The 16,832-nt window shown below is 42.7% G+C and overlaps 1 protein-coding gene across 3 annotated transcripts in view; it reads right to left on the bottom strand.

Moving 5' to 3' along the window:
• Positions 1–16,832, bottom strand: part of LOC110529521 (laminin subunit alpha-4) — a 36,698-nt gene that overhangs the window by 663 nt on the left and 19,203 nt on the right. For 2 of the 3 annotated variants that reach the window (XM_021611766.2, XM_036984915.1), the window contains 27 exons: positions 16,570–16,686; positions 15,828–15,976; positions 15,338–15,479; positions 15,145–15,238; positions 14,928–15,044; positions 14,600–14,785; positions 14,246–14,385; positions 13,919–14,083; positions 12,990–13,135; positions 11,490–11,652; positions 11,131–11,264; positions 10,808–10,979; positions 10,503–10,634; positions 10,248–10,390; positions 9,949–10,078; positions 9,707–9,844; positions 9,462–9,595; positions 9,136–9,291; positions 8,325–8,478; positions 7,933–8,126; positions 7,582–7,771; positions 4,474–4,629; positions 3,822–3,981; positions 3,089–3,219; positions 2,897–2,990; positions 2,368–2,487; positions 1,795–2,084 (listed from right to left, as the gene is read on the bottom strand). In XM_021611766.2, the coding sequence (XP_021467441.2) occupies positions 1,939–2,084; positions 2,368–2,487; positions 2,897–2,990; positions 3,089–3,219; positions 3,822–3,981; positions 4,474–4,629; positions 7,582–7,771; positions 7,933–8,126; positions 8,325–8,478; positions 9,136–9,291; positions 9,462–9,595; positions 9,707–9,844; positions 9,949–10,078; positions 10,248–10,390; positions 10,503–10,634; positions 10,808–10,979; positions 11,131–11,264; positions 11,490–11,652; positions 12,990–13,135; positions 13,919–14,083; positions 14,246–14,385; positions 14,600–14,785; positions 14,928–15,044; positions 15,145–15,238; positions 15,338–15,479; positions 15,828–15,976; positions 16,570–16,686 (3,903 nt within the window). In that variant the 3' untranslated portion in view covers positions 1,795–1,938. Of the gene's footprint in view, positions 1–1,794; positions 2,085–2,367; positions 2,488–2,896; positions 2,991–3,088; positions 3,220–3,821; positions 3,982–4,473; positions 4,630–7,581; positions 7,772–7,932; positions 8,127–8,324; positions 8,479–9,135; positions 9,292–9,461; positions 9,596–9,706; positions 9,845–9,948; positions 10,079–10,247; positions 10,391–10,502; positions 10,635–10,807; positions 10,980–11,130; positions 11,265–11,489; positions 11,653–12,989; positions 13,136–13,918; positions 14,084–14,245; positions 14,386–14,599; positions 14,786–14,927; positions 15,045–15,144; positions 15,239–15,337; positions 15,480–15,827; positions 15,977–16,569; positions 16,687–16,832 lie in introns of those variants that run through there. The other variant, XR_002474400.2, reaches the window with a different exon arrangement.

Raw genomic sequence — 16,832 nt, 5'->3', positions numbered from 1 at the left:
CGAGTGTCTTTCATGTGGGAGGGGAATAAATTAATAACAGCAAGGATTTTAGAAAATCCATTTTATTCAGCAGAACAAATGTAGAAAAACAACAAGGTGACAAAGCAATGAAGACTATTTTGTTACATGCTGATATAGCCCCTTCTAGTGACTGCCATTTCCTTACCACCTATTTATTTATTTTTCTTCGTTTTTAGTCTACTGTCTGTGTTGTATCATGTTATGTATTGTCTGCCTGTTTTGTTTTGTTCTCCCAAATTTGAAAAATATATACACTACCGTTCAAATGTTTGGTGTCACTTAGAAATATTCTTGTTTTTGAAAGGAAACAATTAAAATAACATCAAATTGATCAGAAATACAGTGTAGACATTGTTAATGTTGTAAATGACTATTGTAGCTGGAAACAACAGATTTTGTTAATGGAATATCTACATAGGCGTATAGAGGCCCATTATTAGCAACCATCACTCCTGTGTTCCAATGGCAAGTTGTGTTAGCTAATCTAGGTTTATTATTTTAGAAGGCTAATTGATCATTAGAAAACCCTTTTGCAATTATGTTATCACAGCTGAAAACTGTTGTCCTGATTAAAGAAGCAATAAAACTGGCCTTCTTTAGACTAGTTGAGTATCTGGAGCATCAGCATTTGTGGGTTCGGTTACAGGCTCATAATGGCCAGAAACAAAGAACTTTCTTCTGAAACTCGTCGGTCAATTCTTGTTCTGAGAAATGAAGGATACTGTCACGACTTCCACCGAAGTCGGCTCCTCTCCATTACACACCTGGTTTTCATTCCATAATTACTGCATGTATTTAGTCCTCTGTTTCCCACCATGTCTTTGTGTGTAATGGTTTATTGTTATGTGGATTTTGTCAGGCGCTATACTTTTGCTATGTTCTGTGTTTTTGGCACGTTATTGTTCTTATGTGCTATAATTTTTGGACAGGAATTAAAGTGCGCCTGTTTATTACACTCTGCTCTCCTGCACCTGACTTTCTCCTCCCGTACACACCCCTGACAGCTATTCTATTCATTGGCCATTCTCAACGTCAACAATGAAGAGGCGACTCCAGGATGCTGGCCTTCTAGGCAGAGCTGCAAAAGATAAAGCCATATCTCAGACTGGCCAATAAAAAGAAAAGATTCAAAATGGGCAAAAGCCTTAATTTCTCAGAACAAGAATAGACTGACGAGTTTCAGAATGGTGATGGTTGCTGATAATGGGCCTCTGTACACCTATGTAGATATTTCATTAAAAAATCAGCCGTTTCCAGCTACAATAGTCATTTACAACATTAACAATGTCTACACTGTATTTCTGATCAATTTTATGTTATTTTAATGGACAAACAATGTGTTTTTCTTTCGAAAACCTAGGACATTTCTAAGTGACCCCAAACTTTTGAATGGTGGTGTATATATATTATTTGAAATAAAATTATACATTAAATGAATAAAAACATAGAAAAGACAAAGATGTGGCTACATTGAGATTACAAAATAGGGCAGTGGAAGCATTGTCTGGAACTGGAGTTGGTTGCACTTCTACAGTACATCACAGCTCTCGTAGACTAAACAAACCCGTCCCTTTGGAGTGGGAGTGTGATTTATGAGTACTGTCAATGTAGATTAAGAGAATGAAGATGCATTTGCAAGCCTTCTTCAGTTGGCTATAATATGAGCACTGGAAATGCACTGGTCCTTAATCACAACATGTTGCAGTCCTTCGAAGAAACACTGAGACTCTTTGATAAACAGTTTTTTCTCATGTGAAACTAGACTAATTCATAGGGAGGGTGGTTTACATTTCTGGGTCATTCTCTTACCAAAGAACAACAAATGTTGCGTTGGTGAACAAGGATAGATAGTTATGAAGCAGAATTTGGTCAGTCTTGTTGTTGGAGAGCTGGCCTGTATTGGTTATGACAGGCCCTTTAGGCAGCTGGACAGGAGCCCACACTGACGGCCCCGCTGACCAGGGCAGCTTTACTGAAGCTCACTTGGCTCTCATTCACAGTCAGCTTTCTCATACAGCCTGTGTAGTCCCTCCTAGTCGCAATGCCCTCTGGAAGAAGAGATTCTAGGACGATAGATAATAAATAACATTATAAACACATTCATTACTACTTACAGCTACTACTTAAAGACACAGCATAAAAAGTAATTGGATGAAATATGATGATTGATGATTTTTTTGTATAGCATTCTTTTTTTCTTAATTTCACCCCCCAGCAACCTATACAAAGTTGTTACAGTTTGGATGTGATTTGTGGATGGGTTCTCAGGAATTAGGTGTTATAAGTAGTGTTTAACCACTAGTATGAGAGTTGAGTAGTCTAGAGATGCATGTCCTTGCTACTGACCTGGAGCTCCACCAATGAACACAGGGGTCCTGGCACTCTTGGTGCTGGGGTTGAGTGGTCCCACCACGTGATTGACCTCTGAGTCCACATCCAGCTGGACAACATTGGCATCTCGAATCACTGTGAACCAGAGGAGGCAGGAAGGAACTGCACATATCAGTCACCGCACATAACATTAGGGCCGGATGATACCAGTATCGCGATACTCATTAGTATCATGGCAAGAAAACAAAACGTGAAGCGGATTTAACTTCTTTAGGAAAACAGCCCTAATGTTGGAAACAAATCATTATGTTGTCATCAGTCACATTCGTTTTTTTCCCAAGCTATATCACACAATATTTTATTTACAGCAGATTTTTTAAGGAACCAAATAGTAAAGTCTGCTTCATCTTTTCTTTTTTGACATGGAAAAAACATCGCAATACTGGTATCGTCATGGACCTACATAACATGGACCAATCAGTGTAAATAAATCATGGTCCCATCCTGTTTAAATCAGGGCAGTCAGTGAAGGGAAGCCTCTTACATGTGATCCTGTGCCAGCTCCCATCACACAGGCCTAGTCTAGGAGTGACCTGAGTGAAGAACTCACGAACTCCGTTGTTCACCAGCACAATCACCTGTGAGCATAGAACAACACTTGCATTGATGACAAGTCCAAGATCTAAAAATAGAAAATCAGCAAATGAATACAGATGACTTTGTATTAGTGGCTTACTGCTCCTTGATGGATGTACATGGTGAGGTACTCCCCGGCTGCTGTGTACACATGCAGTAGCACCCCTGATGCCACACGGGGGCGCACCTCTACCACCAGCTCAAACTTCAGCCCCAGGTTGAACGTGTCATCTGAATGAGACAGATGGAAAGAGAAGTTCAAGCAAAGTCTGCTTTACAACCCCCTCGTATTCTGAACCTCCCCTTTAACGTCTGTAACCTGGAATATTTCACTGCCCTTTGGCCCAATGAGGTATGTCCACGAGTGAAACTTAGCCGGCCACAGTAGGGTGTGAAATTGCTCTGTCCTCATTCAAACAGCTGCAGCTCGGCTCCCAAGAGTTTTGGGTCTGCAACTGTCCTCCGTGCCCTCGAATTTTCCACCAGGCCCAATTTTCACCACAGCTGCACTGGGGATATTGTATTCCTCTATCCTGACTACAGTTTCTCTGCTTCACTGTCTGTGTGGGGATTGGTGAGCGGCCCAAAGGTTTTGTCTGCTTTCCAGAGGAAATATAAAATGGCGTGTGATATAATTGACTCATTGTTTCCAAACAGTTCCAGACCCTGCCAAAACTATTAGTGTACAACGATACGATGTCCTGAAGATTGCAGCAAATCAATGTTTCACAAGCTTTTCCTTTGGTTTCATGCTTCAAATTAATCTGGAATGGTTCAACCACAGTATGAAGCCAGAAGGGCTTTGAGAGGAATAATATGTGTTTGTGTATTACCCAAAACAACATATCCACCCTCTTCGGAGAAGTATGTCCCCGGCTCGGAGAGTCCCTCGAAACACGGCGTCACCCCAAAGGTCTGGAACATGGAGGACATCCATTGGCCATTCAGCTGGAGGTTCTTCACACAGCCAGTGAAGCTGTATGCAGAGTTTCTCTATAGGAGACAAATACAGCACATGGAAGCGGAAATGAGTAGTACTAGACTGGTCCTATCATGGTAGTAGAGTAGAGTGGTAATGTCTGGAAAATATGTTCCACTAACAAATACGGTCTTGCAGAGAGGGACGTTGGTGGTTTCCTGTTCTCTGTGGGAACCGTATCATCTGAAGACAGCAGTCTGAAGTGAAAATACTTGGATGGCACCCAGTGTGAACATATAATGCCAGAAAAGACTAGAGGACCATAAATCACCCAAACATCTCTTGCAATGCTCTGTTTGGAGAGGTCAGGATCTTAACTATTTTATCCTACTTCAACCTTATTGGCCAGGCTGTGTGTTTCCAGAATTCCACTGTAAAAACGTTGGAACATTCTGCTCCATTTGCCTTCAGTAGGCTACTAGGCTACAAATGGCACCCTATTCCCTATATAGTAAGTGCACTACTTTGACTGGTACTAGCCCTGGGTGCTAAGAGGTGTATCTTACCTGTATGTTCCTCTGGGCCCTCCCTGGGGGCACCCCCCCCAAGTAGAGTTGGCTGCTGACGTGCCAGGAAACGTTGGAGCCCTGAGCTCTGTCCTCCAGCACTGTCAGCCCATCAATGACTAATCGGCCTAGATTCCCATCACGGATAAAAATAACCTGCAGGAGAGACAGAACAGAGCTGCCACACTGAAGTGTTGGAGTATTTTACTGCTAAAAACTAGTGGTTTATCTTAATATAGAATTATATATATATATATATATATATTTCTGTAGGGGAGAGTGGAGTAAGTTGAGCCAAAGCGGTAAATTGAGCCACCCTTGTTTCTATACACAAATGAATAATTTGACAAAATATTTTGGAAGTCATTATTTTATGGAGTATATGAAGAAAGAAACCACACAGAAAAAGTGGTTAGGTCCAAGAAACAGATTTTTCACCAAGTCAAATAAATTAATTGTGTTAGAGGTGTCATGATGCTCGTATCTAAACAAAAGTACATACTTTTAAGATTGTTCAATTGAGGTCTGTATAAGCTTCAATATGAGGTCTTAAACCTAGCATGAAAGTGCATCCTTGTAGCTGTGTGGGTTAGTACAGTCAAATGTTTTGCCATGGGGTAAGTTGAGCAGATGGTTGAGCCAATGTGTTGTCTTCACAGGCATAATGCAAGGCATTATTGCTGGGACATGAGGTAACAACAGGGCCTGGCCTATGTTAAAAGTGTTTTAAAAAGTTCAAAGTCTTGTTAGGTGTTAAAAGACCCCCCTAGGGGAAGTTACCTGTAACTATTTCCATGTAATTTCCTGTCCTAGAGATGAAACGTGCCTTTGGAGGGCTCCCGAGTGGCGCAGCGGTCTAAGGCACTGCATCGCAGTGCTAGAGGAGTCACTACAGACACCCTGGATCACAGCAGTCTAAGACACTGCATCTCAGTGCTAGAGGAGTCACTACAGACACCCCGGTTCCATTCCAGGCTGTATCATAGCAGTCTAAGACACTGCATCTCAGTGCTAGAGGAGTCACTACAGACACCCTGGTTCCATTCCAGGCTGTATCACAGCGGTCTAAGACACTGCATCTCAGTACAAGAGGAGTCACTACAGACACCCTGGATCACAGCGGTCTAAGACACTGCATCTCAGTGCTAGAGGAGTCACTACAGACACCCTGGTTCCATTCCAGGCTGTATCACAGCGGTCTAAGACACTGCATCTCAGTACTAGAGGAGTCACTACAGACACCCTGGATCACAGCGGTCTAAGACACTGCATCTCAGTACTAGAGGTGTCACTACAGACACCCTGGATCACAGCGGTCTAAGACACTGCATCTCAGTGCTAGAGGAGTCACTACAGACACCCTGGTTCCATTCCAGACTGTATCACAGCGGTCTAAGACACTGCATCTCAGTGCTAGAGGCGTCACTACAGACACCCTGGTTTCATTCCAGGCTGTATCACAGCAGTCTAAGACACTGCATCTCAGTACTAGAGGAGTCACTACAGACATCCTGGTTTCATTCCAGGCTGTATCACAGCAGTCTAAGACACTGCATCTCAGTGCTAGAGGCGTCACTACAGACACCCTGGTTCCATTCCAGGCTGTATCACAGCAGTCTAAGACACTGCATCTCAGTGCTAGAGGCGTCACTAAAGACACCCTGGTTCCATTCCAGGTTGTATCACAACCGGCCGTGATTGTGCGCTGCCCTATGGGACTCACAATTGGCCCATCATTGCCCGGGTTTGGCCGGTGTAGGCGGTCATTGTAAATAAGAATTTGTTCTTAACTGACTTGCCTTGTTAAATAAAGGTTCAATAAAAAATAAATGGATGTTTAGGTTCCACCTCCAAAGAATGATGAAGGCAATTGATACATATTCACAAACTGGGTGTCGGGAATTTCCACATGGAGTTGATACACATCAATAAATAGGGCATAGCTAGCTAGCATGCTAACCTTATCTGGCTAGCTATCTTGCTGATCTTATCTACATAGCTATCTTGCTAACCTTATCTAGCTAGCTATCTTGCTAATCTTATCTACATTAGCTATCTTGCTAACGTTATCTAGCTAGCTATCTTGCTAACCTTATCTAACTAGCTATCTTTCTAACCTTATCTAGCTAGCTATCTTTCTAACTTTATCTACATAGCTAATATTGTATCTGTTGTTGCCGTTTTTTTATTTGTTTTTACTCCACCATATTCAAAAGATTAGCCAGCTGGCTCTGTGGCTTGTTCTCGCACTGGATTTGTCATAGCATTGATTTAGGGAAAACTTCACCACAGAAGGAAACCACTGGCCTATCTTTGACTTTGCCATCTATTGTTATCTTCAAAGTTTTGGCATCTTCCATAAATTGTGTCTGCGAATACGCCATAGAAATAGTAAGAAAGAATATGATGAAGCTCCGGTAATATGGATAAGTATTTAAAGATAGCTGATATATGTTTTTCTACATTGTAATGGACACGGTGCAACCTTTGGTAGGCTCCTGGCAGGCTTCGGCTGGGGTACAGCAAAGCCAAGTCAGCCCGAGCTCATGGTTCTCACAAGGGAAGTGAAATGATCGGCTACAATGATTTTGCTCATGATCATGCACGCCGTCCCTTTTCATTATCTGGATAGACACTCGTGGTTTTTAACTAACGTTACACCAATCAAAGCAGTGGACCGATGGGGGGAGTGGGTATGCAAAATTCTTTAATATTACGCAATTATACAATTTATGAAATGGTCATATACAGTATATATTTGTTTTTATAAAGACTAGCTAAAAAAAAAGTAAGTGAAAATTGACAAATTATCAAATGGATTAAGATAATTTTCAGTTTAAAAAAGTACAGGGGCACAGATCTGTATTTAATAGTTTACAAAAGTAGTTACCTTCTGAAATCTGTATTCAATTAGTTTTAAAAAGTAGTCCGTTTTTAGGATCTGTATTCAAATAGTTGTAGTCAACTATTTGTTCCCCTGTTTTTTATATTTTTATAAAGCATAGTTAAAACTATAGTTATCCCAGGTCTGGTATACTGTGTGTGACTGTCAGAGGTCAAAGTAAAGTATTTTTGTATGGATAGTGGGGAATAAGTACATCCACTTACATTGTGCCATGCTCCATCATTGTACTTCTCCAGGCTCTTGATCTTGACCCTCTGCTGACCCAGGTTGAATGTGTACACCAGCTTGCCATGGGCCAGGAAGAGAGCCATGAAGTTGTCCTCCGCCTCATCTGATGTATAAAAGATTAGGCCAAAGGAGGACTGGGTCTTCAGGGACAGGGAGAAGTGAGACCTGGGGGAGTATGGTGCATAAGAACTAGTACTTAGACCAGAGAGCACGTGACTAGTACTTAGACCAAGAAACCAAAGTGGAGTTCATGTGTTCAGGATTGACCTCTGGTTGACTTCTGGTCAACCTATGTACCCACAATGTTTTCCTAGTCCCAGCATTACCTCTTAGAGAGGGACCCTGGGATGTCTGTGAACTCCTGCCTGCTGTTGGCAGTGCCCCCATAGTGATGGGCATGGCGGGTGGCACGGGGCCTCGGGGACAGGTAGCAGGGCGTGTCCTCTGTCTCTCCTGGCTTCTGTTCATCACTATTCAGTCCCAACAGGCCTTTTGGGAGGTTTGACTTATCTCTGCCCACCTTTGAGAGACAAAGGAAGTCACTTGACTGTTAGTAGTGATTCAACGCATGCATGCCTCTAGTTCAATATTCACTGATTAATTCTGTACTCCTTCCGCATTGATTATACCAAGATGGGCATGAATAAAAATGAAAATTGACATTTCGTAGCAAACTGTGTTCACTGACATGTATGGAAATTAATGAATGTCTTTATACCTTCCTTGTATGGCCCTGCTTGGGTTTGGCAGAGTTTTTACTTTGCTTCAAGAACAGGGCAGCGGGTGGTCGCTTCACAGGGCAGTCCTGCAGAGAGGTCTGGACATTCTCAGTGTACTTCTGAAAGTCCTCTGGCTCAATGTCTCTGTCTTGTCTGAAGAGAAAGAGAGAGAGGGGGAATAACATCTAAGTGCCAAAGACATAAGAGCCATAGAGATACTCACACACACAACTGTCTCCATGGAAACACACTCCTTGTCCTCCCACTCGGCTCTCAACAGCAGCTCTATTTGTGAGCCTGGCTTTCCTCCTCTCATAGATAAAGCTAGGCAGCTAGGTTTTCACCAACCAACCTAAGCCAAATGATCAATTAGCATGCTCTCATAAAAGCAGTCCCTGGAGAAAGGAAACAGGCTCAATAACAGTGTGCAAACTTGGACTTGTTCACTCGCTAATAAAATGCTCTTTACAGAAACACATTCAGCATTGACTGGTGGTGGACGAGGTCAGCTCACCCATAAAATTGCTTTATTTTAAATTGTTTAAATGTAACCTTTATTTAACTCGGCAAGTCAGTTAAGAACAAATTCTTATTTACAATGGCGGTCTACACCAGCCAAACCCGGACGACGGTGGGCCAATTGTGCACCGCCCCATGGGACTCCCAATCAGTTAAGTGACTTCTCTATATAGATGCAATCCATGACAATCCATTTCATCAAATGCATTAGGCTACGGGGCCACTTGAGTTGCAATCCTGTCTATGTCTTTCTAATGTGATCTGAGTGCTGTGGCAGGGAGAGAGTGTGACCTGCTGATGTAGGCATAGCTGATGCAGCCAGTGAAGTTCTTGATGCTGCTGCTGGGAGAGCCCCCGAAGTAGAAGTTCCTCACTGTGGATGCTGACGGGGCAGCAGTCGGACGTTTCTTCTCATGCTTGTCTTTGTCATCCACTACCAACTCATACCTAGGATAGCATTAGATGGTTCATAAGCCAATTAGTGCAATGAATAATGATAACCTATTCTATATTCAAAGAAAACTTTCAAAAATGAAGAAATCTCAAAGTGCCTTAATTAACAGCAGGGCAATCCGTAAAAGCACATTGTACATGGGAGCCATACATTGGATTCTTACTTGTTATTATTCACTGAAGCTACCAGGAAATGGGTAATTCCATCATTGTACTGCTTCTTCTGTGATTTGACTCTGGTGCCTCTGGAGTTCAATACCACTGCTCCATTCTCAAGGGTGATGGTAAACTCATCAGACTGGAGGAGAAAGACAGAGGAGAGTTTCTAACAGTTGTATTTCCTTTGTAGTTCCTTTTGGAACTCATATCAAAAAGAGAGCATTCTTGATTTAAGAATAAACCAGTATACCCCTTCGCTGTGGTAGAACAGGAGACCAGTAGGCTGCAGTGTCCTGAAGTTAAGGCCTCCCTCGAAGGAGTCGAAAGGAGATATCTTTGCCCCAGACCCTAGGTAGCCCTCTCCAGTGAAATAGGCTTTACGGGACATCTGTGACAATCCATGACACAACAGGGATATTGTCAACTATTGTAGTTCAGTTGATTCTGTATATGCTTTGTCTAGTAGAGTTTAATGTGGACTACAGTACATACAAAGTACTCCTCAGGACAACCGCTGCTGATGCCAATAGTGCCAGGTTCTTCCAGGAGGTTGAAGTCTTTCTTCTGGAACTGGAAGCCCTTCACACAGCCCTTCAGCCCAACCAGGGAGGACAGATCAGGCCTGGGGGAGAGGGACATAGCTGTTCATAGGACATAGCTGTCTAATGCCAATGTTATAATCTGTTGATATTGTGTTACAATTGTCAATTGCTTTTAAGGTTATACCTCTGTCAAAGTCCTTGGATTGGTGTGAGAAAGTGCATGATTGTGGTGTTGGTTGGACAACTCACCTGGAGAGGAGAATGTGCGAGGGGGCTCCTCCTATGTAGATATCAGAGAAGGGCAGAGTTTTTTTCTCGTTCTCCATGGACTTCACGTGACTCTTGTCCACCAATAGAATGAACTTCTTGGAGTAATGGTAGATCACTGACACCTATAAAAAAACAGCGTAGGTCAGATTACTGTTGAGGACATTTATTTTATTCTCACAGTTGTAGAATGCACACCCCTGCAGACACAAAGGGAGTGGGCTGATTTAGATTTACCTCATGGTATCTTGCGTCGTTGATTTGTAGTTTGGGTGAGTTACTCTCCATGACGATCGGGCCTCCACTGAAGCCAAAGTCATACATGAGACGTAGGAAGCCATTCTTCAACTCCAACATGAAGAAGTTGTCCTGGAAAGAAGATAGAAGAATTACAACAAAAAAATGTTCACAGTTACATGATGAAGAAAAATTACTGGTAAATCTCTATGCTCTCTGAAGTATTACAAGGCATAACATTGCATCACGGACTGACTGTGTTGCTTGGTCAAATATAAAGGTGACATTTTTGTTGATATATTTACCCCATTGACCATGAGTAACAGGATGCCGTTGTTTGCCACTGTCCGAACAGCAATGTCAAACCGGGTGACGATGCCAAATTTACCCCTCCTCTCCATGTTGTTGATGAGGGCATATCCAGTTCCGTCAAACAGGTAGCTGGCGATACGACTTTGTGAGAATGCCAGCTTATACCTGATAGGGCAAAGAAAACAATGTTCGATTTAAGTCAACATTAAGTGGCTTGTCTGAACAAGCCTCAGATGTAGACGTGGACTCTTTAAAGGCAGAGGTAATATCGAAAGTTCCCAACAAAAATGTTTGGACAAGATGCAGTATATCATACCTGGGACAAGGTGTTGAAGCAACTACATCCATCTTGTGGGTCTGTTTGAAATTGTACATACTGATGACATCGTTATTCAAAGAGGCCAACTCGATGCAGCCCACAAAAGGAGCTAGGCTGAGTGCAGGTGGAAGCTACAAGAAAAACAAATAAACAACATTCAGAATCTTTTCTTGGAAGGGAAGCGTAAATACAGAATCATTGCAATACTGATTCGATCCTGCTGTGTCAATGGGTCTTGTGTGAAGTACAGGTTACATCAACACTGTTTGATGAAAACGGTCTGCTATGCATTCGCCAATGCCACAAAACTCTGATCAGAGGCTGGTGTCATATCCTGTTAGAAAGTAATACTGTACCCTGACATCAGCGGGAACGCCACCCACAAAGAAGACAGTGTCTTCAGGATCCAGGTCGAACAGGGAGTCGGTGCCAAAGGCCTCTCCCTTCTGGATGAATTTCTGCTCGTCTGTGGATGTCTGACTGGGTACGGTCAAGAACACTTTGCCATGTCTGCCCAACCTGTCAAAATAGAGACACAAAGCAGCGTGAATAATCAGTCACATCAACACGATTACCTCCTGCATGGGCAGATCAGCCTCCTAGCTCCCTGTGAGTGGTTAGACTAGACAGATGTATTGACTGTGTGAATGGATGGACGACCTTTAGCCTGGTCGCAGATCTGTACTCAGTGGTGTAAAGTACGTAAGTAAAAATACTACTTAAGTAGTTTTTGGGGGTATCTGTACTTTACTATTTACAATTTTTGACAACTTTACTTTTACTTCACTACATTCCTAAAGAAAATAATCTACTTTCTAACTCCATACATACACCCAAAAGTACTCATTACAATTTGAACGCTTAGCTGTCACGTTCTGACCTTAGTTATTTTGTTATGTCTTTGTTTTAGGTTGGTCAGGGCGTGAGTTGGGGTGGGTTGTCTATGTTTGTTTTTCTATGTTGTGTTTTGCGTTTGGCCTGGTATGGTTCTCAATCAGAGGCAGGTGTCATTAGTTGTCTCTGATTGAGAATCATACTTAGGCAGCCTTTTCCCACCTGTGTTTCGTGGGTGATTGTTTTATGTCTTTGTGTATGTCATCAGACAGGACTGTTTAATTTCGTGTCATTCTCTTTGTTATTTTTGTTTTAGTGTTCTGTGTTTAATAAGTTCATCATGAACACGTACCATGCTGTGCATTGGGCCTCCGATCCTTCATACTCCTCAGATGAGGACGACAAACGTTACATTAGCAGTACAGGAAAATGGTCCAATTCACAGACTTATCAAGAGAACGTCCCTGGTCATCCCTACTGCCTCTGATCTGGCAGACTCACTTAATTTACAAACTAAGAATTTGTATTATGTCTGAGTGGTGGAGTGTGCCCCTGGCTGTCAAAAAAATATAATAATAATAATAATAATAATAATAATAAGGAAATCGTGTCGTTTGGTTTGCTTAATATAAGGAATCTGATGTATAGCATTTACTTTTACTCAAGTATGATAGTTGAGTTATTTTTCCACCACGGTACTTAAGTACATTTAATACCAGATACTTTTAGACTTTTACTCAAGTAATATTTTACTGGGTGACTTTCACTTTTACTTGAGTCATTTTATATTAAGGTATCTTTATTTTTATTCAAGTATGACAATTCAGTACTTTTACCAGCTCTGTCTACTGTATGTGCTTTAGCCAAGTCCTTTGTCATTGGTTGTCAGTCATGATACCAAACATGTATGGCATGACAGCAGACACGACAGAAGTCTTGTCTATCAAGCATTAACTGATCTGCTTCCAGAATATGAGAGTCAATCTGTGTGGATCTGTTTCTTAGGAAATACTCTACTGTACCTCTCCACTTTGATGAGGTTGAAGACTGGAGGCCATTGGCTGACAGGCTTTGAACCAAGTGGGATCTCGACATCTTCCTCTCCCAGGTTGTAGACGTACACCAGGTTGTCATTCTTGATTGCCAGACCCATGTAGTCCTTCCTACCCTACATGATATATAGGACAAAAAACAAGGTTACAGGTTTTATACAACATATAATGCATGTACTGTAATATGGAATCCCTGCCTGTGCTCTTTTCAGGAAAAGCAAAGCATCCAAATCTTTGGTTTCATAAAACCAACGAAAGGTCACTGAGAGTGCCATTTCTAAGGAAACACCACTGCCTAATTTACAGCAGTGGCAGATTCACCAGGGTAAGCAGCATCGTTAATGAGAACAGAGAGGCCCAGAGAGGAGAGATCTGCCCTGCTGTCAATAAGCCCCTATGGGTGGGGGTTAACGCCATTTATGTAAAGGATCCCCGACTTTGAAGGCAGTGGCACACACTATTGTTAACAGGGGTTTCCTGGACACCTTTCAAAAACGGCAACCGTCTGCTTTCAAAGGCCTCTCCTGCTCACATAATGACAACAAACCATTCATCTGCACACAAGCTGCTCTCCCTTTCATCTCAGGCCGTCCTCAGGGTCCAAGTTTGGGAAGTTTCAATAGCAGATCTGGGTCATTCTGCACCCCTCTCCTCCCACCCACCCACTTCTTGCACACAACAGAACAATGCCTCAGTCAGATCACAGGAGCCATTGTGTTCTATGCTGCTATCCTGATCCCAGATGTGTTTATGCTGTATGGCAAACTCCCATGGTAGTGACATCACAACAGCATGAGTTGGCTATACAGGACAAACATATCTGCTTTATAGAAGAGCCAAGCTGCTGAACCCAGCACCAGCCCTGCTCCCTGTCCCTCCTCTCCCCCAAGCATCCTCACGTTTCTGTCTCCCAGATAGAAGATGAAGCGGTCCTCGATAGGGTCCTTATCTGGGTCCACCCTGATGAACAGGCTGATGGTGGTCACTGTCTTCAGGTCCTCAAGGTTGGTGTGGGGCTGCACCTGAACTGATGACTGACCGTTGAACTTCATGGACACTTGGACCTATGGTGTGACAAAACATGATATATCCATGTCATATGACCTTGATTATGAACAAGACTTGGCATTATAGTAACGTGAGACTAAATATAATTTTACTCATCATAGGTGGATGAAAGTACATTTCGGTTGTGATATAGTGATTGTTAAGATGATAATATTGACCTTCTTGGCCACACTCCTGGCCTGGGCAATGAGCTCTCTGATCCTCATGATGTTAGTGGTCACATTGTTCACTTGGTTCTTCTCCTCCACCACACGCAGCTTATCCAGCAGTTCAGGGACCAGCTCAGACAGGTTCTCCACTAAAAACACCACCATAGATGGAGAGGAAGATGACAATTTACAACAATAATTAAACTACTTTTTTCTATTGAGCCACCACAACCACAGAGCATTTTTTTCTAAGAATCTCAGTTCAATCTCAGTTTTACACTTACTAGTTTCAGTGTAATGCTTAGTCATGAAGTCTTCTCTGTTGAGGATTGAAATGCTGTTGTCTGTATGGGTGTACTGTACCTGCTTCCCCAGCAGAGACTACAGCGTGGTCAAAGGCTGCAGCAGAGTAATCTTGGTTCTTCATGTTGGTGGCCCACTCCTCCACCTTCTCGTGGATGGGGGTGATGGTCTGCAGGACCTCCACTGACCGGTTCAGGGTGCCTTCAGCCACCTCCTCGGTGAGCTCCAGACGCTTGGTGGTTCTGCCTGGAAGGTCAGAGTGGAATTCAGAACAAACAAAAAAAATTCACTAAAGAGATGAGAGCAACCTTGGAAGGGAAGTGAATACAATGATGTGTATGTCAGAGACCATAGATAGGCTACGGGCCAGAAAAATAATGTGTTTTACCTGGCTCAATTCCCTTGATATCTTTCAGTACTACCGCTAGTTTTTTGGTGTAATCCCCCATGGTCTCCTTGGTCTCCTCAATGTATTTCATCTTGTCCAGAACCTCAGCTTCAACCTCTGTGGAGATAATTCACACATGCATCATCACTGAGGATAACCTGTACAAGCTAGTCTCTAACAATAATCAAACAGTGCTGAACCAGAAAATGTGTTATACCGAAATGCTCAGAGCGCAATGAAACAGATTCCTTGAAGACATTCTCACTCTGGGTCTTCAGAAACCCCAGCTGGGTGTTGATCCCATCGCTGGCCTGCCATAGACAGCACAGTTTTAGGTTACCAAGCGAAAATCACTGTACAGTAGCCTAAATATATGATATGTAGCTAATTGCGGATTTCAGACAACCTACATCCTCAGCTCTTGTTGCTAAATCCATTGTTGTCAGTCCAGTGATGTTGGCCTCTTCGATGTACTGGACTATGTTGTTATACACATTGGCTGTAACCAGAACCTTCTGCACGAAGCCGTTGGCATCACTGCGTTTCAGATTACTAGGTGAAAAGAAACAACCCACAAAATCAATGTCTGGTTAGAATGTTTGTAAAGCATTGAGGATAGGGAACATAGCTGAAGTGCTGGCCTACTTTTAACTGGTGCTACTACTGTACATTAAAGGGTGGCCTTTCAATGGTGCTTTTATCCCGTGTTGGATAAACATGTTCAGTGGGGATTTTGTATCTTGAATGTGGTGTCCATTATCATGGAGTAGAGGATATTCAAGTGTAGTCGTACTTAGTAGTTGGTTCTACAATGTGATGTGCATTTATAATGGACTAGGGAGGAGTGTTTAGAGTGATGCAATGATTAGATCACTACTATGTAACATCGCTACTGCTCACTACTCCAGCTCCTCCGCTTGACCCTGGAGGTCCTCTGCGTGGTCCCGGGCTCTCAGGACCAGGTCTCTGTCTGTCAGGGGCAGCACCTCAGTCTTCTCCTGCAGCCCCTTGCTGGCGCCGTCGATCGCAGCGTGGTATTCAGTCACGTTCTACACAGACAAAGACCCCATTCCAGGACTTAACTAACAATATTACCTCTGAATGATTATATTTCCATACTGAGTAACCCAATAGAGAGGCAATTGACTTAAAGGGGAATTGTTCAAAGAAGCAGTGGCTTTTTCGATCCCAATCAATTCCAAAAATGAGTCTCTCATTTTGTCTGCCTGTTAAATTTGTTGTGGATTGCATAGACCAGTACATGGGACTCTCCCTGTCAGTCCATATTCAACACATGAACTGAAACATTACATGACGACCTCATTGAGGGGGTCCAAAACACAAAGCTTTCAGGCATAGTAGGTTAATAGTGACTATGGTGTGTACACTCTTAGCCTTTTTTTTTCTATCTAGAACCTAAAAGTGTTCTTCGGCTGTCCTCATAGAGAACCCTTTGAATAACCCTTTTTGGTTACAGGTAGAATACTTTTGTGTTCCATGTAGAACCATTTCCACAGAGGATTCTAAAAGGAACCCAAAAGGGTTCTACCTAGAACCAAAAAAGGTTATCCTATGGGGACAGCCGAAGAACCCTTTTGGAAGCCTTTTTCCTAAGAGTATACAGGCCGAGAACAGGCCTTACCTGCACCAGGAGATGCATCTCGGCCACAGTATTTTCAGTGTCCATGATAAGGTCTTTAGCCATCTGCAAGGTGTCATTCACAGCTTCGTAGTTCTCCATCAGTTGCTGCTGCTTGGCCTGGGAGAGAGAGTGGACAGGTTTAGTGAATACTCTGACTACTGTAGAGATCCGAGAATATACAATGTGTAGAGAGTACAGGTTATGTATCTCTCCCATATGAACACTTGTATCATAAAAGTACATAAATCATAGGTAGAATAATT

The sequence above is a fragment of the Oncorhynchus mykiss genome, chromosome 8 (genome assembly GCF_013265735.2).
Source record: "Oncorhynchus mykiss isolate Arlee chromosome 8, USDA_OmykA_1.1, whole genome shotgun sequence".
Classification (NCBI taxonomy): Eukaryota; Metazoa; Chordata; class Actinopteri; order Salmoniformes; family Salmonidae; genus Oncorhynchus; species Oncorhynchus mykiss.
This window is presented reverse-complemented; position numbering and strand designations above follow the sequence as displayed.